At 37.4% G+C, this 23691-nt stretch overlaps 1 protein-coding gene across 2 annotated transcripts in view; it reads right to left on the bottom strand.

Annotated features, from left to right (window-relative positions):
- LOC309573442 (uncharacterized protein) overlaps positions 1 to 23691 on the bottom strand; it is a 58388-nt gene that overhangs the window by 31080 nt on the left and 3617 nt on the right. Inside the window, exons 5-13 of one of the 2 annotated variants that reach the window (XM_082282420.1) lie at positions 23418 to 23506; positions 22165 to 22264; positions 20763 to 20806; positions 19537 to 19614; positions 10686 to 10882; positions 8294 to 8358; positions 7923 to 8029; positions 4641 to 4752; positions 991 to 1090 (exon numbers count right to left, since the gene is read on the bottom strand). In XM_082282420.1, coding sequence (XP_082138546.1) covers positions 991 to 1090; positions 4641 to 4752; positions 7923 to 8029; positions 8294 to 8358; positions 10686 to 10882; positions 19537 to 19614; positions 20763 to 20806; positions 22165 to 22264; positions 23418 to 23506 — 892 coding nt within the window. Of the gene's footprint in view, positions 1 to 990; positions 1094 to 4640; positions 4753 to 7922; positions 8030 to 8293; positions 8359 to 10685; positions 10883 to 19536; positions 19615 to 20762; positions 20807 to 22164; positions 22265 to 23417; positions 23507 to 23691 lie in introns of both variants that reach the window. The other variant, XM_082282419.1, reaches the window with a different exon arrangement.

The following is a 23691-nucleotide window of genomic DNA, read 5'->3' on the forward strand; positions in this document are numbered from 1 at the left end:
AGTCTTTAGAAGAAACTTACATCTATGGTAAATGCTGACCTACTAGTCAGCCTTCAGAATTGCAAAATTTTAAAATATTATCTCAGTGAACATTTACAGTTAGTTCTACATGATCATATGTATACTGTAAGGACAAAAAAAAAAAAGTTGACCATGAACTGACCTTGTCTCTATAAGCACAACTTTAAAAAAAAAAAACCCAGCCTGCATTAAACTGTTCTCTGCTACTACTGTAAAGACTGTAACATATAACATAGAATGTGAGAATGTGCACCCTTCTATACAATTTTTAATCCACTGCAAAAAAAATTAGTTCCTTAATTGCAAGGCAATACCTAACTATTTCTCCATTGATAAGGATTTTAAATTCGCTATGGAACTTCAGAGCTTCAGGTTAAGCCCATGGAATTTAGTTTTGAAGATCTATGTAAATCCTAGATATAGTCTTCATTAAGGTATGCAGAAGCCACTGCAAAATATCCAACCTGTAGTCCTCAAAATAGGCTGTCAAAATTTAAATTCATTAAAATGGATAATAGAAGTGGGATGAGTACTCATGATCTACACACAGAACACACAAATGAGCTTAGAACTCAGATAGATATAGAGGTGACACCTAAGGGACTTGGGAGTGGAACAGAAAAAATATTTTGCTCAAAATACTCAAACAGTAGGTGCCCCTAGAAAATTTAGAGAAACCAATGACAGTTACAAAGAACAAATGTGCCAGTTTTGGGAACAAACATTTGGCAAGCAATAGCAGCACAGATCATTTCACAAAGATGAACTTCATGGACTTTCATTTTACCATTCTGCTAATGTCTGTGGGTTGCATTTCTACACCAAGCTTATATACCTTTAAAAATTAATATTTTACTATGAACAATGCAATGAAGCTTAAAATTACTAAATTTCTGGGTGCTCGGCATGCTCAGAGAATAAAAAGAAAAAGCAACTTCAAAATTTTTAAAAGATGATATGAGTATTTACCCATGCCAGTTCCAGCTGGTGCAATCTCTCTAGAAAAGATTTCTACAGCTTCTCTTTGTTTATGGTGTACAGCAAGCCAAATAACAGCCTCCCGAGGACCCTGCTTCAAAAAGGTTACAATTAGATCAGCTTAGATGCAGAACATCGGTTAAATTTACAAAACTGAAAAGTAACTGTAGCTCAGCATTCAAGTTAAATAATTTGGTGACTTTTTATCCACCATCACTGTGATTTGCTGTTAACTTTTCATTATCTTTATTTTGCTACCATGGAATCAGTGATTGGGTATTTCAAATCACTAGGGCAGTGTGCCTTTTCTCCAGCATTCTCCAAGAATCAAGTACTGTAACTAACAATACCAAATACTTGGCTTCACTCTCAGTGGAACTGGCAAACAAACTTTGCTCTTATTCTAAGTGCACTGAGTGTACTCTGGGGCCAAGTTAGAGAGCCAGGTTCACTTCTCTTAGCATCAAGAAGGAAGCAGATCTGCCCACAGAAAAGAATTCAAACCTAATCCTTGGGAGATAAATGTGAGAACAGAACTTGTAAAAACCACCACATTTCCAAAGAGAAGAGCAGATGCTCCCTCTAAAGGTAAACCAAATCAGTACTGTGCTTCATACTCTAGTCAGAACACCTGTCCTTGCAGATAAGCACTGTCTCTCACTTAAAATTTTACTTCTCGAAAAATTGTATTTTCAGCCACTGAAGGATCTACCACTGGAATCAATACACTGAGTGAAAGCCTCAGAGCAAGCATTAGGTCTTACTGAGGGTAAAGACTATTTATTCCAGAATTTGCAAGCACCAATAGGAACTATCTTTGCTCTGCCTTTGAATCTTCAAATATGTGAAACATACTCACAATAAAAGTCTGTCTCTGAGTGTCTCTTACTTGTCCTAAAGCACAAGTGCAAGTACATACAAAATGGGACGGCACAAGGTATCAAAACCTACTTGTCAGGAGTTTCTCACACAGCACCACTCTGTTAGTACGGAGTTCTGCAACAGAGCATTTCTTCTCTCTGGAAGTTAGCTTTTCTTTTTTTTTTTGGTTAATGTACATTAAGTTTCTGAAAATTCTTTGGTAACCTTATATGAAATTCTTGGTTTACTTGTATCAATATAAAATTTAAAAGAGGACAAGCTTGACTACAAGACACTAGGAGATTTCTTCCAGTGTTTATATCCTTTTTTTATGTCAACAGGAAAGGAAGTGTTTCATGAAAGCATGAAAAAAATACCTACAGTTGGGTGGGGGGGTTTTGTTTTGTTATTCTATAGAGCTCAGAGCACTTCAAAAATCTCTAAATGCCCTGTCTAATGAATTCTTTTAAATTTGGTAGCTTTTGGTATTCTAAAGAGACCATCATGCTAACAGACTACTAAATCCTCTATTCCAACTCAAATACATGACAAAACCCCTGCAGGAAGAGGATCACTCGTATCAGGTTATACCAAGGGAAGGAAACTTCCTACTTTTTAGCTGGTGATCAGCTGAAATTCAAAAATGAGGGGCCTTCTTGTTTTATTATGTTTAATCCAATACCCTAAACATTCATGAAGCTGAAAGATTATTTTTCTCTACTCCCAATTCTAGTGGCATATACACACAGAGGTACAGCAATGATTAAAAAAAATAAAGGGGAAGCAATTATGTCTAAGTACCCTTAGGTAGACATACTCAGAGACACAGTGCTTGCCACCCTTTCCTATTTCTCAAGGAGATTTCGTGTTATCAGGAGCAGTCAATAACTCCACAGAGTAGCTCAGACTACAGTATGCACGTGCACATAAGGCTGGGATACACAGTGATTTCACAGCCACAAAGGAAAACCTTTGCACCAGTTTGACAGAAGTGCGTAAGAAGTAGTCCAGCCACACCATACATCTATGCTGAGCTACAAATATTGTTCAACTTACCCTGTCTTGGTACTCAACCACATATTTGCTTTTTGTAGAACTTTCAAAACAGAAAGTATTTTCCTTACATGTTAATATATTGCCTAGCACAGTATGGCTCTGGTTTTGAGCACTATGATTTGTAACCCAAATAACCAGTTCTAATTTTTCATGGAAAGACATGGTAGGAAAAGAGTATTTAAGGGACTACATTATCCCTACCTGAAGCCCCAATGGACAAATGCTTTCCCTGGGATTCTATGACTTTGTATTTTAAATGGAAAAGCAAACTCCACTCGCCAACCCTTTTTCTCAAGCTACCATGGCTGCTTTCCAGATGAAAGCTCCCCTGGCTAGTTTCTTCTAAAATGCTGGAGGAAGTGTGAAGGGGGAAGGCAACAGAGGCTTTCCTGTATTTCAGCCTTAGTTCTCCCATCCTGTTTCAGGCATGTATGAGAAGCACATACAATGGCGATAACACTCTGTTTACTTTTATTATAAGATCTGGGAACTGAAGCTGGAAATACAGAAAGTACTACAAATACTCTCATTTAAAAAATGTCTTTCATGTACTGTAAGCAATGCAAACTGAACAATCTGGAAGGAGAAACTGCTCTTCTTCATTATTCACTTTGTACAATGACACAAAACTTTCTATATAATAATTTAATTAAAGAATATATTACAATGCATAATGATAAGGAGTTGGTACAAACAAAACACAGACAAATTGAACATCTGGAACATCTGTTCCTATGTTTCAGAATTTTGATTCTTCACTCAGTAAGACACTTAGAATTGCAGGTTTTATAGTCCTAAAATAAAAAAGACCACATCATAAAAGCTCAGTCTTCAGGAAGCAACTCTTGCTGCTTTGAAGGAAATTGAAACTCAAGCTGAGTTTCACTGAAATGAATAGCTGCAGATATAACTTGACCAATTTCTAAGAGCACTCAATTTCACTAGTAAGAAGTTCACTGTCCTTCTCAACATCACATTCTTGTTTCCTTTAGATACAAACTGTTGGCTATTAAACATCGGCACTCGTAAGAACAAACTCAAGAGCTGAGTTTTGCCACGTGTACCTTAAGAGTTTTTCAAGACTGCCACTGACAAAGAAGAATTAAATGCTACTGTTTTGGAACAAACTGAACTGTCTAAATATTTAAAGTGCATCTAAGTGAGGACATGATTTGCAGTCTTTTTCCTTTAAAAAGGACTTTCATTCTCTAGATTAGGAAAACAGACCATGGATAACACAGCTGCAGTGGCTATGGCCATCATTCATATTCTTACATACACAGTCACAAAATACAGTGCAGAATTACAGTTGAAGGTTATTTCTCAAATAGTACTCACAGACAATTTTAAAGTTGTGCAGGCAACATTAATGCTGAGATTTCCTGATTGCAATATTTATAATGTGGTCTTTTAGCATTTCATCTAATGTAAGTCTATGCCACAGAAGTTTTCATAATAAGGTATTTCTTTAGATGGAAAACATCAGAACAGAGTACAACACTTTTTCTAAGATTTCATATCAGTGCTTCTGGAAGACCCAACACTACAAAGACCTTGTCAGTATTAATTTTGTACATTAAGTAGTGACAGTGAGTTCTTTGCAACATGAAGGGGTGAAATTCCCAAGATGATAGTGACTTCCTTTAAAGTTGTGGAAAAGATAACAATATGGAAAGATTAAAAGAGGTCAGTGTAAGTTTAAGAACACTCCACTGCATACTTACACCATCTATACTCCTTCTAGCATGAGGTCCATATGTATCTTCAGACCCTAAAACCTGTACGTTAACTGCACTGTAATCTTCATACCCAAGCTGACTGAAAATAAGACGAGTCCTGCAACAAATGATTTTTTTATTAGTAAACTGTCTTGAAATGATTATCTGAAGAAGCCCTGTGTGGTCCACAGAAGTTAACTCTGCCAAGTAGCTGTATAAAAGATTTTATCAGTTGAAATATTGCAATTATGTTAGGATTATAAAAGTGTTTTGCATTGGTGGAACGTTTTGAAGACACTGCTAATATATCATTGTTGTCATAAATATTAGCACACTACCTGAAAAGAGTAAAATGGTGTACAGGACTTAAACACAAAACACAATTTTTTAATTGCTGTAAAGAGATGGAAGGGTGTTCATGCTTTACAAATGAGGCCACTTTTATTTTCGATGAGATAAAAAAAATTAAGACAGACAACATCATTTAAGGTAACTAAATTTGCAAACTGTGTCTGTACCAAGTTGTTTTAAATTATTTATCTACAAATATTACAGTTACAGATACTACAGTTCAAAATACATTCTGTGGGTCATTTTTAGCCCTTTCATGTGTTAGTAATGCAACAGAGAATAATGAAAATGAAAGGACACCAGAGACTATTTCAAAAAGACTTCTTCACACATATATTGCCAGATCGCTTCTGCTTTCAACAATGAATAAACAAGTAAAGAAAGACGCAAAAGAAGCAATCTTACAAGCTGCCAAAGCTGCTCAATTTCTTAGGCTAACAACAAATTTGACCTGTATAAATGAAGCTCCTTAAATTTGTGCACCTTATTCTGCACTTGTTGCCATTAGACTACTGGGCAGAACTTAACTTGGAACACACTGGAACATGGGTAGCTGAAAGATCATGTCCTTAGAATATTCTTTTGAAACACAGAGACCTGGCCCGACTCGATCAATGGCCTAAGGACAACTGCATGAAGTTGATTCAGTATGGCAAAGTGCTGGCTCCTGCACTTGGGTCACAGCAACCCCAGGTAGTGCCACGGGCTGGGTGAGAGTGGCCTGAGAGCCATTTGGCAGAAAGAGACTTCTAGGTGCTGGCTGATGGCAGCTGAACATGAGCCAGCTGTGCCCAGGGGGCCGAGAAGGCCAGTGGCATCCTGGCTTGTATCAGCAATGGTGTGGCCAGCAGCACCAGGGCAGGGATTGTCCCTCTGTACTCAAGCATTGGTGAGGCCACACCTCAAATCCTGTGTTCAGTTCTGGGCACCCCACTTTAAAAAGAATATTGAGGTGCTAGAACATGTCCAGAGAAAGGCAGCAAGGCTTGTGAAGGGTCTAGAAAACATGTTTTATAAGGAATGGCTGAGGGAGCTGGGGTTGTTTAGCCTGGAGAAAAGGAGGCTCCGGAGGGACCTCATCATTCTTTACAACCACATGAAAGGAGGGTGTACTGAGGATGAGGCCAGCTCCTTCTACTATGCCTGCAGTGAGAGGGCCAGAGGAAATGGCCTTAAGCTGAGACAGGGGAGATACAGATTGGATAGCAGAAAAAAAATTTTTCACTGTTCAGGTTGTAAGGCATTGGAATAGGTTTCCCAGGGAGGTGGTGGAGTCACCATCCCTGGAGGTGTTTAAAAGGTGTCTGGATCTGGCACTGGGTGATGTGATTTAGGGATTACAGTGATGGAGCTGGGTTGATGGTTGAACTTGCTAATCTTAAAGGTCTCTTCCAACCTTGATGATTCTATGATTTTATGAACAGAAATTGGTAAAAAGACTGATGTTAACATTTCCTAAAGAGTTATAGTTACTGACAGAGCATTCTTTGAGAGGTATCAGAACAGCTTAATTCTTATTCTCTGTCTGGGCTGACATACACCAATCTTTTGATGTGTCAAATAAACAATTCCACATATTAAGCTGTTAAGGACTACATTTGAGATTGAAAATATATTTTTGTATATTGTAATATATTGTTTATTGTGATTTTGTATATTGTAATTTTCAAAACAGAGAACTTGCCCACAGGCATGCCTAATGGGCTAGAGGCCACTTATCACACCAGTTAATCAGCCTTCAACTACCTCACATCAGGTTTCCTCTGATGATCACTCAAGAGAGCACAGTAGACAGGCTGAATTAATTTTCTAGATGTCACAGAGACAGCAGCACTACAATCTGTTTCAATTAAACAAAAGATTCACATAGTCTGGTCTGAAATAACGTCCAAGAGCAAACACGAAATGGAAAACACACCATTCTAATTTTTTTTCCTAAAATAATCACCTGGCTTCCAGAAAGATTGCTTTTCAGAGGTTCTGAGTCTCCGAGTCTTTGTAACTTCCTGCAGGTTTTTCTATCAATTGATTTTCTCAATAGCTCTTGGATACAAGCTTTTAGCATCTGCAATGACACAGCCCCTATCAGCCTGCTCTCATCTGCCATGTCTCTTCAGGGCAGTTAGAGAACTCCTCCTTCACCACAGAGCTGCACACAGGCACATGAACAAGCACCCTGAGTTCACAGTAAACCTTGCATTTTGGACTTTCCAAGTGTAGTTTCTGCACGGGTCTACAACAGGATTGGGAGGAAGCTTTATATAAAACATGGCACAAGGAAACAGATCTCGTAACTAGAAAGACTGGAGTTACTGGAGTAAGCACTGAGAGACTCATGATACGGAATTATATTTAAGAGGAATCCCTCCTTACCCAAATATACTGGCATGATAATACAGCTAGAGGTTTATCAGTCTGTCTTAGAATTGTAAAATTGTTCTAGCAAAAAAAAAAAAAAAGCACAAAACAATCATCGGGTCACATTTTAAAAGGTAGTAAAATAATTGTGTTTTAAACACAAACTTGGTAAACTGCCTACATTTCATATCAGTAAGCCTCTTCAGAAAAAGTTCTGTGAAACTCCTGAAAACTAGTTTCACATGGGTTTATCTCTGGCATCTAACAAAATTTAATCTGAATCACAGCTTTTCCCTCACTAATTTAGGTTTCTCTCCACTATCCAGCCATCTATTTTCAAACATGTTTGGCACTTTTCTCACTCTGTCAAACATAGCTGAAGTGCAGTTATATATTGAAAACAGGTTTCCTGAACAGGCTACTTAAGTCTTGAAATGTCATCCCAGTAGGAAAACTAAAATCTTCTAGGATTCTTAGAAGGTTAGTAATGTTGCCATCGTGTGCCACTGCTCTATTTTCATCATCTCTGGAAAAAAAAAAAAAGCAAGCCAGAACCCCTTCCAAGACTCAAATACCAACCTTTGCAGAATACCTTCCGCAGTGCGTTTTGCTTTTTGTACTGCCTTTGGGCCTCCCACTGGACACACAGCAGTAGCTCTGAAGCCATCAAGATAAGTGGCATTTACCTAATGATAAAGGGATTATGAAGTTACATGGAATTTAGTACTGATGGGCCATAAATGCTCTCTGGCAATCATTTTCTATACAAATATACACTTTTTAAACAAGGTAACAGATTTTTACATATCAAATAAGGTCTGCCTTTTCAAATTTTCCTCCTCTTTCTTTTACCCTTGGGGCAGAGAAGATGAGGACAGCGTAAAGTCTCTCCAAAATTTAAGATTTTGTAAATCAAAAAATATCTTTCACTCCACAGAATGAGACAATACCTTATAAAATGTTGAAGGAGGCAATCCTTTTGCTCCACAAACTTTCACTGCTCCACCATCAAAACCTATAGTGGTTAAAAATCAATATTTAAGCTTCTTCAATATAACTTCAAAGACATTCTTTTGTGATACATATTAATTAAATGCACTTAATTAAAAAGCAAATCACTGATAGCTCTACTGCCACAGAAGAGAGAACCTTTCAGAAAACAGTCCTTCCTGCCTTAGAAAGAACAGCAGCAAACTGGTGACTGAATTTATGACTTCCATAAGCCTTTTAAAAGGGTGACTGAAATGTTTATTCATGCACTTAAAAAGTACTTAACACAGAAGGCAGCCTTAGGACTTCAGAGTCAACAGTTATTTTCCTCTTAACATCCAGTTATTGCACACACACAAAGAGCATACAATTTACTGTAGCTGGCTGGAGTGGACCACAGTCCCTCACTTGGTAAAGAATCAAAATAGGTGAGAAACCAGTGAGAGCTATTTGCTTATAGCTTAGTAAGTGAAGGGGTAACTTAACTTTAGGTTCCTTGTCAGTAACAGAAACAGTCTGAATATGTTCCAGTGCAACAACCATGTTCAGTATTAGGAATATTAATGCTAAAAAAAATGGAGAAAATTGCTGTGATGGCATCAGGTTCAAGCTTGAGCTGGAGAAATTCAATAGGTGCTATTCCTTGAAAATCAGCAGTGCAGGATCAGCGCCTCACATTTGAGAGACAGAATTATTGTGTAGTTCACCTGCGCTTGCAAATATTTAAGAAGCAGTTCAAAGCTTTACACAAATACTCTGAAAAGATCAGATCATAACATATTTTAAGAAGTAAATGTCACTAGTACAAATTTTACACACCACTCAAATAACATCATCACTCTCTCTCAAGACTGACATGAGGTTAATTTAACTCTCTCAACATAGAGCTACATCCTTCCATTCAAGTGAAGATGTGGAACAGTTTCATGTTCCAGGTGAAAGCGTAATACAAAGAAAAAACATACCACAAAACCAAATGCATAGCATCCATTGACAAAAAGAAAACAAGCACCTCTCAGCTCAAACACTGCAAGTAATCCAACAGGGCAATAAAGCTGGCAACATAAACAAGCAAAATTAGATAGCTTCCCTGTTCTTACTGGTGTACTGGTGTCAAAGCACTTCATACTAAAATATTTAAGCAATCTGCCCATTTTCCATCTGTTATATTTCTAAGAGGACTAACTGAAAGTTCATGTGAAAGTTCATTTTAAGTTCAAGCATGTCATATCAGGTCATTTGCAAGCTAAAAGTTCATAGGAAGGTGAGGGTTTCTTTTTTTAAAAAGAAGACAACTAGGGGCTAAGAGCAGCAAGCTGGCCTTATCAGACTGCCATTTGGTTATGTTGCACAAGCAGAGGATTCACTGTACCATGTTATGGTACTTTATTACTCAAGCAAAGTATTTTTTATGTTACCACATTTTGAGTTTAATCCCACAAAGTTCTTAATTTGAGATTTTGGTTGTTCTAAGCTTTAGAAAGACACTAGGCATACTGAAACAAGTTTCATTAGAAGGAAAAAAAAAATGTAATATAGTTGCAGTAAAAAGCAAGCTTTAGATGACTGTAGATAAAATTTTTTTCAAGCTGTCTTACTCAAATTACAGCTCTTCGGATCTGTTAAGCCTGGGGGTTTTTTTGTTTTGCTTTTGAAGCTAAATCCTGAACATACATTATATCCATCTTTAGTCTGTAAAAACTAAACTATAAACATTTAACTGTAAACTGTTACAAAACTGTTACAAACACTGTTAAGTGTTTTGAAGATAGCAAATATATTTTTTTAAAAAAAAGATTCTCTGGTGGAAATCCTCTACCTAACCATGCTTCTACCATTTGCTATGACCCACCTAAATGTCTGAGAAAAACACCATTAGCAAGCAGTGCTTTGAAAGACACAGCCTTTCATTGTTACCAATACTTCAAATGCCCCAAGTTAAAACATGTACAAAACACTTTTTTGAGAAATTTAGCTGCAGCTAAAAAATACTGAAATCATAGTGAAACTGTCTCAACGTTGTTCACACTGAATACATAGTTTAAGGACTTGACAGGTACAAGGCATGCATTAAAAAGTAAAGCAAAGGGAGTAGTGAGCAAAAATATAAATTAAGTCAGCCATCAAGAAAAATAAGATTGTGTTTAAAATTTCTAAAGGAATTTCTAGCAGAAGTCCTTGAAAGCATCAGTTTAATACAGTGTGACTCTCTAAGGAACTCATTTAACAAGAAATATGCAGTGAAAAATTGCATGGAATGCAATTTCTATGCATATGCATGGAAATTAAAGTAGCTGCTTTTGTTGATAACACACTAAATTGACATGTATCTTTACATGTAAGAGGACTAACCTGGAATTTCAGTGATGGAAACCTGGGAAAAGTCACAGGTAACATCTGGTAAAAGATAGCGCAGAGGATTGCCCAATTCATACACCAACTGTTCAGCTACAGTGCCAAAAGAGATTAGTCCCCCTGTGTCTGGTGGTTTGGAAAGAATAAAGTCTCCTTCAGAGGAACATTCTACAATGGGAAAGCCTATGTTGTGCCTAGAATGTGAAAAACATTAAGAAAAAAATCTCTGTAAATACAAAGGAAATGTGAAAAGAAATAACAACACACCAGAATTTTACAGTAATGATCTATTAAATGAAACTTATCAAGAGTTATCATTTATCTGGTTGTTTCTACAGAAAAAAAACACCAAAAAAAACACTGAACAAACTGCTCAACTAAAATAATACAAGGATGTAGTCTATTGTCTGGCAAAGAAGCACAGATACAACAACAGATGCCAAATGCAAACATGGATGTGACGAAGGGAATGGAGAAGGACACTAACAGGAACAGTTCAAGTAAAAAAGCTGAAAGAATTAGAGGACTATGATTAAAGCTGTAAATTTAAAATAAAATAAATGATTGTTAATTCTAGTCCCATTTGGCTACAGCAGCACACACAGTATGACACTGAAGACTTCTAAATACATTGTTCACTCTGGATTTGTAAAAAGGCAGTCAAAGCAGGAAGAACAAACTGTGCTGGGAACCTCAGAGATGAAGTGAAGTAGGAAACAGGAATAATCACACCTACAAAGGGTAATTTCACAGGTTAGTAATAAATCATACACAGAAAAGTCAGTCAGAAAGCAGAAAGACATGAAAGTTAAGATCTTCAGCACAGAGAAAACAGAACTAATAGAAAATTATAAGGCACCACAAAAAGAAAAGTAGTGAAATTATGGACATGTTTCTAAATTAAAATATTCCCCTTCCTCCTCACATTCTCGAAGTGTAAAATACAAAAGTGATCAAATAGTTCGTAGTTAGAGGCACATACTGGTCATTACAGTAGCAGGGCAGAATTTTCCGGATTATGTGGATGAGATCCAGACATCTGCTTTTCTAGCTAAAAGGCTTGCACTTGTTTGCAGAGAATTTGAGCAAAATTAAGAACTTAAAACTTTTCAGAAGTACCTGAGAATTAAAATAAGAGTGCAAATATTCTTCTAAAAAGACTACCTGGCTCCCTTCCCCCTCACAGGAAGTCTGACATTTGTACAAGTGTCCACTTGTTGTCGCAGAAACAAAATGAACGCAAAGAGAGGAGTTAAGGAGATACTGTCCCTTGCAAAAGCTAAACTGTTCTAAAAAGGTCCTAATAATGAAAGGTGGTGAACTTTACCACACTCATTAAAGTCAATGACCTTCAGGTCTTTCATACAAACTTAAAACCAGTCTATCCCTCCATTTAATTATTTTTGGGTGCTAGCGGTAACAATGTGCTGAACATACAACTGAGTATCAGCAAAGGTTACATGAACACAGTTTGTATAACATAAATCCGCAAAGTCTGGAAGAAAGTAAGCAAAAAAACCAGTGAACTCTTAAGGGACATCAGTAAAAGTTCATGGGAGTTGGAGCAGATTCCTTATCATCAAGAACAGTCACACATAACTCCATTGCTTTAAAAAAGGATTAAGATACAAGATCTGTTACCAGAGATCAGCAACTTTTAACACTTAAAGGGTACAAAATTGAAAAGTATGGTAGCTGTTGGATACCTAGAAAAGCCCACATCAAATCAGTAAAGATAATACTTCATTTGACTGATCTTTGAAACTATTTAAACCACTGAACAGATATAGGAAACAAAAAAGCCCACCCTGGTGAACACAAAGAATTAAATGGGATCAACAATTTTATATACAGGTTATTCTAGTGCGGGGTTTTTTTGAGGGGAAGAGGAGAGAGAAAAGATGGTAGCAGGAAGTATGTAATATCCAAAATTTTCAAGTGTGAGATAGATAAAAACAACACCCAAAACACCCCTCAATTCTTGGTCTTGAACAATAAGATACAGTAGCAGACTAATGTGTAATTATCCCAATTTTAGATTTAAGGAGACACAGAGGAAGCATCATGATTTGTCCAGTGCAACAAAGCAGGATCAGTGACTAAAGGCTACAATTTAGAAGCTTTTGCCCTCTCAGTGCCATGTTTGTGTGCTTGACCCTATCACCTATCTGTCCTAAGACAACAGCACCAAGTGCCCTGCTAGCAGGCTCAGTGCAGCTTATTCAGATCACATACCCAGAAGAGATATCGCTCCCACGAAAACAGATCAGCCAGTGCCCCCACTGCAGCCCACTTTGATCTCAGTCATCAGCACATGCAACTCCTACAGCACATTCCTGCACCTACTCCCCAGCTATCTTTGTTTTGAAGGAAGAAGTAAACTGTAGAGACACAACTTCCTACTCTGAGCCACTGAGTCTACTAACATTGATTCAACTCCATTTTGCCCAGCTTCCACTCTCAAAACCCCCAAACCATTAAAAACAAAACCCAAATACAGTAGTGAGACAAAGTGAGAAATTTCACCCCCAATATGGTCAAAGTACGGCAAATAATGTTTCCCCCTCAGCGTACACCACCACCCAATGAACTTGCCTATATGGTGAGTTAATTGCAGAAGATGTGCATTCCCCCAGGTTATGCCAGCTCTGAAAGCTTCCCTCACTGTTTTAACAATTCACAACATGGAGATGCAATGATTTGGGTAAGAAGCCCCTGGATTCTACCTGTATTATAACTGGATGACTGGGAAAATAAAAATACCCAATACTATCTTGTAGCAGATGGCAGTAATAACCCATATTATCATACAAATGATTAAGACAAAAATGTTATTTTGTAAATTGCTAAAAGACATTACTTAAAATGAATTTTCACCTTGGAAACAAAACTGGTCTATCACTCCTATGATCCAGTCAAATGACAGCTACTTAAACGGGGCATAAAAAGCTCTTTAGCAGCAGTAGCTGCCTGGATCAGGTATACCACAGGTACTAAAGTGACACCATCAGCTTGACCAGTACTTCCACTTTTAAAATGTGACTCTTTGCCTGGTTTACTTGTAGGTTTTGCTGAATGACCACACACCATGTGACATCTGCTCTGTGGGGAACATGCAAACTTCAGGCTGTCCATAACCTATAGCCAAGCTGTACTTTTGTATAGTGTAGCAGGGGAGTAACCACAGAACTATGAACTTTAGCAGCAACTACGGTCATGCATCCAAAGGTACCTTGGCTAAGTGGCACCCTTCAACAATAAAAGAATTGCATCAGTTTAGTGACAAAATCCCTATGTAGGATGAGGTAGTATCGAGCAATGGAAACAATTTTGAAAGGGAACTAATACAATTAATTCTAATTAAATTATATAAATTAATAAAACACAGCACTAGACAGTATCAAGTACTACTTTAAAAATATTTAAGAAGTTATTTTATCACAAGGTCAAAATACACAAGTAATGCACATCAGTTTGTGAAGGGAGCTGACAACTACCATTCTTCAATCCAAAAGGTCTGTTTCGTGTTGCATGTTTGCTACTTAGCAAGTAAATATATTATATACATTAATAAACCAGAGCACTGAATGAGACCAAGATAAGATGACACCTCAGAAAACCCCTCCAAGCTAGAGGGGTAGATGGGAGCTAACACTAAAGCAGGTCTTAGTGAAGACCTACAGCACAGGGGTAATCAAGTTATAAAACTGGCTTTGCTGCTGAAGTCACCTTCTCATCAACCTAGTCTTACAGCAATCAAGACCCTCAGTCTCCTGTCAAGTTCTCTGCCTGCCAACAACTTATTCTTGGATTAATTTTTTCCATGTAAAATGTTGTTTTTTCTTCAGTTTTGGCTCTCAGAAATGTTACAGTTTATGGGCATCTCACAGGTGATAAATTGAGCTGTCTAAGCAGGGATCTCCTCCCTGTCTACTTTGGGAGGATGCACTATTCAGAAGCCTCTGAGGAGCTATCAAGATAACCTTCCTTCTCATTTTGTCATACTTCTTACACCATCTGAATTACAAGAAAAGTAAAATCCATGACCAGTACACTTTAGTTCAGGGAGAGAGACATTACTTGAGACAGAACATGTATTTCTCCCCTCATAAAGTGTCAAATCCCTCAAGTATCTCTTTCTAGCCACTACTGTTCGACTAAGATTACTGGCAATAGAAGATGGGACAGTCAGTGTAATACATTTACTTGCAGGGGAAGTTGCTGCAAGAAAGAAAACAAAACCCCACAGCAATGCATGTGACATGGAAGTGAACCAGGATCCAAGTAAGCTGTGGTATGAACTTTTAGATTTACAGCTAATGCAGTTTCCTGGGATGTGACTCGGTCAATGTCACACCAAGGAGAGCTCTAAGCCAAGCTTCTCAACTCCTCAGATATGTATTTTAACTATAATGCTATTAGGCAAAAAGCAGAAGCTGCTACCACTTCTAGCAGTGTTTTGACAACAGGTTCAAAACCGGTAATATGTCAGGCAAGATCAGCACAAACTTGCAAGGTAAAGGTATAAGCATCTCTTTACCTGTAGGTACCAAAATGTTTCCTAACATGCAATTCTGCTTTAGGCAAAACTTACTGATTGCATCATTTACCCCTCTGACTAGGGCATTTCAGACTATGTCTTGTACTTAAACTTTTAATGGCCAGACAATTTCAGGCTGAACAGACCAGCTGCCTGGTGTTTTCAGCTGCCTGGAATAGATGGTGCTACAGAGAAAAAAGTGTTCCACACTGCTGAATGGGACTTGCATGCTGGATTTTGTTCTAGTCCCAAATTGAGAAATCTGGATCCAGCCCTTAAGAGACTACAGCTATTGACTTACCCTTTTGGTCATCACAGGCCAGAGGATTATGCAGTCTCAACTCTTGGCTTAGGGCAAAATGCCAGTGTTTATCATCTCCTCAAAATGATTACTCTACTGATCAGCCTTAGTTTATTCTCTCCTGCATTTCAAAACAAAACAAAACAATGTACTAATCACCCACTGGCACTAAGTAATAGCAAGAGACAGCAATGTCTGGGGACAAATGAAATTAAATAGAGAGCTGTGCATTATCCATATAGTTCTGGCAATACAGTTCATTTTGAGACATGGCATGAATTCCCCATTGGAAGCTGTGCATTAGACATTAAATAGGGAGCTGACCATCATTTCTGCTGACCATCTGCTGATGTATATTACTATACAAATAACAGAAAAGGAATGCCTTTTTTGATATCACTAACTTAAAATCAGCATTTAAGACTGCACATTAGTCTTCTGTAGGCTATGAAGTAATGGTTTCTTGCACTTTCTCTGCTAAACACTGGAGAACCCACACAAGAGAAGAGTCAAGCAGCCACTTTCTCACTGGAAAAATAAACAGCACCTACCTCCTCTACCTGCCTGCCTGTTTTCATGAAATCTGGACAAAACCTTACAGCTTCAAGATTCCCACCTTTAAGTCAAATGCATTAAGAAAATACAACCAGCACAACTGAAGAAATGCCAGTGCCTTAGGTCAACAGACAGAAAGCAAGCAAGTTTGGCTTCTATCAGCTAAAGTAACTTGGAGAGTCACAAGCTGGAACATGCACTTCACTTGTTTTACATTAAAAACTTACTTTAAGGAGACGACAAAGAAAATTACAGAATAGCTTAGGTTTTAATAGCTAACCATTAAATGGCCACAATATACCCACACAAATATTCCTGAGATTTAAGGTACCCTTTTGTGGGGGAATTGAGTTCCCAGAAGTATCTGAATCAAACATTTCAAGAAAATTAAAAACTAACGAACAACCCCCCCACAAAAAACACCAAAAACCCACCAACTAAACTATGTTGGATGAATGAAGTGGATTCAATCCAGTGCCTCAATACTCACTGAGACATAACAGTATATGCACAGAATATAAGCTCTAACTTGCCTGGCTTCATTTAGATTAATTAAAATACTCTTCTTTATGGAGTTATTTTTGCTTATGCATAAAAAATAGACAAGATTTATAAACCTCAAATGTAATAAATTCTTCGAGTTTTGTTTACAAGTTAGAAAAAATCATACCCATCAAACCTTCTTAGACAGAAGAGCCACATGGATTACTGTTCTTGGGGAGAAAAAAATCCCCAAGGACAGTCAAAAAGATGACCCCATTCTAAGGCTAACCAAGCTCACCCTCTGCAGGATGGTGTGAGGAGGAGAGAGGCTGCCCTCCAGTGTTCAGTCACCAAACTCAGTAAGTGCACGGGATAGGTTTTCTGCTCTTGGCTGCACAAACGCATTCACAGAGCAGCAAACTCACATGTGAAAGGCACATCAGTGATAAACACAGATTTAACTTGGCTTCTTCCCCCTCCTATTTACTGAGTTAATTGGGATGGTTTGGATTTAACATTAGGTACCACAGATACAATGATTTATTGAGATCTAAATTATGCACACTTACTTTCAGGAGACTGCTAAAAATGTCATTTCTCCTAAACAAGGGAGAAACCACTAACAGACACAGTCAAGTAACTTCTGCAAACTCTGTCACAGCTCTATTGACCTATTTGAAATAGAGCAGGTGTTAGTGGCAGCAGGTATGGCACATTTTGGTCACTACTGAGACTGAGGTACCATGTTATTATCATACATTATTACGAATGCATTATCTGCATGCATTGAAAACAGATTCAGACTGTTTAAATAATGAAAATTTCATGCCACCAAGTTCCTTTAAATTAAAGCGTGAATAGGTTACCACTAAACTATTAAATGGAAAACACAGTTTTCTGCATCCCAAAAGCTTTCACAATACTTCCCTCTCATGCTTTTGGGCCTAAGTATAGCAAACAACTATTTATCAAGAAACCAAAATTTATCCAATTGATCTCCTCCCTGCCTTCCTTCTCTCCATATCCTCAACGGACATGCTGGATCACAAGTCCACTTCAGTCAGTGAAGTATCTCCACTCTGCATCTCCAAACTTAAAATCAAAGCTCACACATTATTCTGGTTTTGACTAGTTTTAGGAGCTCATCATACAGGCTGACATGCCACATTGTTTTATTTCAAGAATTTCACCAATTGCATGTCTAAGACTCAAAATTTGCAAACAAACTGACTAGTTTTAGGGTACCATGATCAATTCCTCAGCAGACTTAAACTGAAGGTAAATAAATAACTGTTATATTAGCACAAATAGAGTTATGTATGCTATAAAGGTATGTATGCATAGCGATGGAGACAAGGTAACAGAGCAGTATCAGGTGTTAAACTTCTGTATCCTCTAACAGAGACTCAATTCAGCACCAGTCAGCTCTAAGCCACAAATCTACTATGATTTTTGACAAAGTTCTATGATTTTACAGATACAAAACTACTAGCTACGCATATTCATGTACGTATACTCATCTGTAAAATGAACTATTCCCACTCCAGTGGCTCACAGCTTCATATACTCAAACTTCTTTCTTTTTTTAAGCCAGATTGACATTCCTCACAGAAAAATCCTTAAAGACCTATCACACATTTCAGTAAGAAAATTAGTATTCTGGTTTTTTACTTTGATTCTTCTATAAAGCAAGGTCTTCCAGAGTCACAGATTTTAAGAAGTTTCATGATACAGCATAAGTGAATCATCGGGAGAAACATCAGAATCGGAATTTTAAATTTCCAACCAAATAGAGCAACTTGTTACTATGAACTCTCTCCTTTGATTTCCCATAAAACACAAGAGTGAAGAGTGAGTGCAGTTTGTCCAGGCCTAGTAGCCTTCCAGTAGGTGAGAAGAAATGTCTGACCCTGTTTGTTTCAATGCCATCCATGTGTTCACCTTTAAATCAGCAGTGCTCAGGAACTCAGAAAAACAGAACACATCTTTTAGGATCACACTCTGAATCAGCAGCAGTCACTACAAGAAGACAAAATCCAGGCAGCCCTAGGGCTCTCCAGATAGCAGGGCACAGTCCTGCTGGCTCGTCCACCTGGACCAGAGTTGACTTGGGAGCAGGAAGGAACCCACAGTATTACAGCACTCTTCTCTCCTGCATCTCCCCGCTGCTCTACAGCCCTTTCCTCCATCACATAAAAAAAGCACTGCCTTTCTCATGATACAGCACAGGACAAGATTCCTCCCTCTCATTCCCAGAAATACAGAAGTAACTGCAGCCAGAACCACTCATCCTATGCAAAAAATGTATTCCCCAACTACTTTTAAACCACTCTTAAAAACAGGTTGGTAGAAAGCAGGCTCCCTCAGCAGGCAGAATGACACACCTACATGTAACTCTGATTCAATAGGTCTGAACACAAGATACACACAGAACTTTTTGGAAGGACTGACCATTCAACACATTTGCATTCACCAAGCTATTCAGCAGGACAAAACTATGGCTTATACTCATCTCTACCAAAGCAAATTAAGTCAAATTTGTGACTGACCAGCAAGCAACTCTGATCTAACTGAACACTAATGTAACAGCATTCAAAATATCAGCATTGTCTTTTCCATTACAATCATGCATGAAAGTCAATAATAAGTATTTTCAAAAAGCAGAGGATACTGAAGGAAACAGGAAAAAACATGTTTAAAAGGGAAAAAAAAAATTTATCAAAGGGCTAATTTGTTTTTCGAAATCTGCTGAAGTTAACAAAAGAAAGGCCCTGTCTGACCAAAAAGGAAAACTTCAAAAGGGAGAACAGAACTCAGAAAAGTGATGTTGAGGTGGCAAAATATCAAGAGGCCCATACTGCCTCCCCCAAAAAGAGTAAGGTAGAAGCAGTTTTGACCTCACAGATACAAGAAGAAAACCTCATCTTTGGCCCACTACAAACATGCATGATGGTATCAAGTTTACCTACCAGTCTGGTACTGTGTGCCAATCAGTGAATATTCCACCTGTACACTGAGCACCACATTCAATAAGATGACCTGCAAGACTGGGAAAATTGCATTAAAGTAACTAAATATAATGCAAAAATCTATTTTCACAAATCCCACTTTAAAATACAATAGTACAATGGAAATAGAGCTAAATAACAAAACATGGTACTTTTCTCCCTAAGTATCTAATACAATTATGAATTATGCATTAAGCATAACAAGGGATCCTGAAAGATGAATATAGTGTTTAAAGGATTTTTACAAGAATTTTCCTGCAAAAAAATATATACCTAGAAGATTATCTAACACCTAAACCCAAGTTTCCTTAGTAATTTCAAATCTTGATCTAAATTCAGTATCTTAGCAGCCTGCACTGTATGTAACTAAATAGACAAAGACCATTTTTAAATGAAGAGATAGAAAATCTCACCTCCAATATGAAGGACACAATGTATTATGATTGTGTATTACTATTCTCAAAGTTTGATTGCAATAGTCTATAAATATTCAACAGAATTATGGGGAAAATCTTCATCTCTATCATCTCCAACTCAGTGGAGCCTGAATGAATTTCTCTCCACATTTTTTCTCAAGCAGAAGTTCAAGCACACTAATGAATAGTGTGTGCTCAGGCTAAGTAATCACTCATTTTTATGAGGACTTCAATTCAGATACATGATGCAGAATGTTAAATTAGGCAGCATAGTTCTACCCCTTTGTGGATCAGATTCTTAACCTTAGGACCACAACAAGGATTTGTACATGGGAGTACAGACACTGAGCTTCAACAAAACCATACCAGGATGCTGCCCTCTGACTGAACCTGCTTTTGAGCATCTTTCAGAGTAAGCCCTGCGACCACCCCAAACATCAACAGTGGCAGCCAAACAGAAAAACCTTGGAATCAGTGGTCTGTACTGTAAGATTTCATCTCTTGACACAAAATGAACAGAAAGTTAAGCTGCTAAATAAAATCTTCCAATCCTTTCTTCCTTTTGTTATTTTAAGCTGGTTCCAGAATGCAGTTTCTATCACTTCAACTCCGAGAGTAGTGACCCTCAAAAAAGAACTCAAAACCTAACAAAATCATTAAAATAAATAAATTCAATGATAATATGAAACATCACTATGTGCTGAAAAAGTTGGTATCTTGACATTATGATATGAAATATAAATTTACCCAATTTCTTCTTATATCATTTACCTTCCCGCAGCTAGCAAGTCATAGTCATCCCTATTCCAGCCAAACTAGAAGAAAAAGACAAATATTTCAAATACATAAAAGTTTCATACAGTACAAAAAACTGCACATAGCATGTTCTTTGCTTTGAATAACAATTCATTGGATATATTTTTACTTAACTGTAGAAATCTAAGTAATAATAATTGGCAGGCACTGTACAGGGATTTGAGTTCCTATACAGCAAATCAGAAAAAAAATCTCTGACACATTTCAGTTTTCCTCCTATTGATCCACCCCAACAAATACAAACTCTTAAAGCCATATCCTCTGCAAAAAACCTGGAAGTGCAACATCTGTATTACTTAAAACCTGCACAACCTACAGGTTTAAAAGTACAGTACCTATCTTGGGTCACCTGAACAAACCACTGTGTGTCTTCAACTTCTGAAAATTATCAGTTCCTGGAGTACTTACCAGTCACCCTTAAAAACTGGAAGTATGCTTTCTGTTTAACTAGAAATTTTAACTAGAGTCTTTTCCCTGAGTTCAACCTAGTGCAAGCAATACAGTAATTGTTTCCTATTTGGCACTTTGCAGAAATCTTCCTAAAATCTTTCAATGAATTAGATAAGGTCTTTCTGGAATAAATAACACCCACTGACAGTTGTTATTTTGAGAATGTAAACAACTAGGAATAAAATAACAAGTCATAATGGAAATTATAAATGGAAAATTAATTATGTTTGACATGCATGAAGTCAAAGAGTATTATGTTTTAGAAAGCATGTTTTTAACTAGATACATGCCCCACTATTTGTTTTAAATATGCACCAAAAGATAGCTTCCATATTTCACCTTGTGTGATCCTTCACAAAAATTAATGAAAACCCATTAAAAATACTTCAGAAAACCACATACCCTGCATGTGTAATTTTTTTAATTTCAAGGAGTTTCAGAAATGCTGCATTGAAACCTACTACTTTAAACAAAACTGCTTACCCACTGAACAAAAAAACCCAGTGCTTTAAACCCTCTCACGTGCTCCCCCCAACCAGAGTGAGCTCTACTACCGACACCTTGTGGTAAAGAAAAATATACTTGCACACCAAATTTTGAAGAAAGGCACGGGAAAAAACCCCAAAACAAATGGTGAGAGTGAAATACTGGTGAAAGAGGCTAAGACTTCCTTAACTTCACCCATGCTTTCCAGCTTAATGGTATACAATTTAACAAATATCCCTGCTATCAATTTAGGAGAAGGGGAAGCCGACAGCTTTTCATGTATGTAAGAAAAAAAATACAAACGCTCGTTGTTTTTAATTTAGTATCTACATTTTCACAAGGAACAAAAATTCTCTGACAATAACTGCTGAATAGTCACTCCCATGTATTCATTATCATACGGAAATTAACTTGTACTTACAGAGTGAATGAGTGGTCCTAATACAATCCCGCTGTCAACACATCTGCCTGTCACAACAACATCAGCTCCAAGGTCTAGAGCTCTGCTTATTGGTCTTGCGCTAAAGGTGACAAAACACAGCAGTAAATACCTTCATTTTTTAAAGCATCATTTAAAAAACAGTTCCCTGACACACACAGGTTAAAAATCACTTAAAAATCACTTAGGAAGTCAATAAAATCTACTTTAACAACCAATTTGTCATTATGTATATACATTAAGAAGATTTTAAAGAGCAGTCATTGAAACACTATCAAATTCTGGTACCTAAATAACATAACTGAAAGACTTATCTTGATGTCCATAGAAACTGCCCTGAACAAAGTGCAGAGAGGGACACTTCTATCATCAATTATGGAAAAGAGTGTTTTTCAGAGATTCATTAGCCATTCAATTTGTAGATGAGTGTATAAAGACGAACAGTCTCCATAAAGCCTGGTCACTTTGCCCTCCAATTTTAAACCTTTCAGGTCAATTACCTAAGCAATTTAAGAACTTGCAATATTGTCCAACTTTAAGAGCACTGAGCAAGAACAGGACCACCACGAACACCAACTGGAAGAGATGCACGTGACCATGGTCCCATTTCTCAGTCCTTCCCCTTCACTAGACCTGATTGACATTGATTCATCTGAAGTGGATGGTGACAACGAAAACGTGACTGTTCTCAACAGGCAGCTAGAACACCTGCATTCAGAGATTTATGGAAACCCTAAGTATCATAAAGGAGGAAACTGAGATCTTTCAAAACAGTGACCATCCTGAAAAAACAGTTTCCAAAATTTTGACAATACAAAGCCTGACACACAGTTCAGCACAACCTAACAGAACCTCCTACAGCACTCTATGTCCCTGAGCTTGAAGTCCTCACTTGCACTTCTCTAGTGACAACACTGTAAACTACTCCATGCTGCAACAGAGGACAAAGCATATGAAAAAGCATTTTCGCAATTGTAATTAAACTAACACTATTTTGGCTCAAACTAAAACCTGATGATTCACAGATGGTGTATTGCTAAGGAGTCGTAACTTGCAAGGTTATAAACTAAAACTCATTTACAAGTTGTAAACAAGTATTTTTTCTGGTTGCCTGAATAATTCAAAGATGAACCACATATACTAAGTGGTTCTAATTGCAAAGCGAAACGAATTCCCATATTCAATGTGTTAAAATTATTTGTTCGTAATAAATACAACTTGCTAAAATAACTCACCCAAGATATATGTTCATGCTGTGAATATTCTCTGGAAATTGTTTGCCACTCTCTAAATCAGTGATACCAGCTCCTTTTAAGTTCTCTTTCTGTTAGAAAACAAGCAGAACACCCAAGCTATGAGGATTTTGAAGTTTCTACTGTAAGCCTTTCATTAGTATCGAACAACAGATCCACTTCACAACAACTCTAAGCAAAGCATAATTATTAAAAGTATTGACAATACAAATCAGTTGAATGGCTAAAAGCCGTAGATATGCTTTTAACCACAACT

This window comes from Coloeus monedula (assembly GCF_965178545.1).
Source record: "Coloeus monedula genome assembly, chromosome: 5".
NCBI classification, from domain to species: Eukaryota; Metazoa; Chordata; class Aves; order Passeriformes; family Corvidae; genus Coloeus; species Coloeus monedula.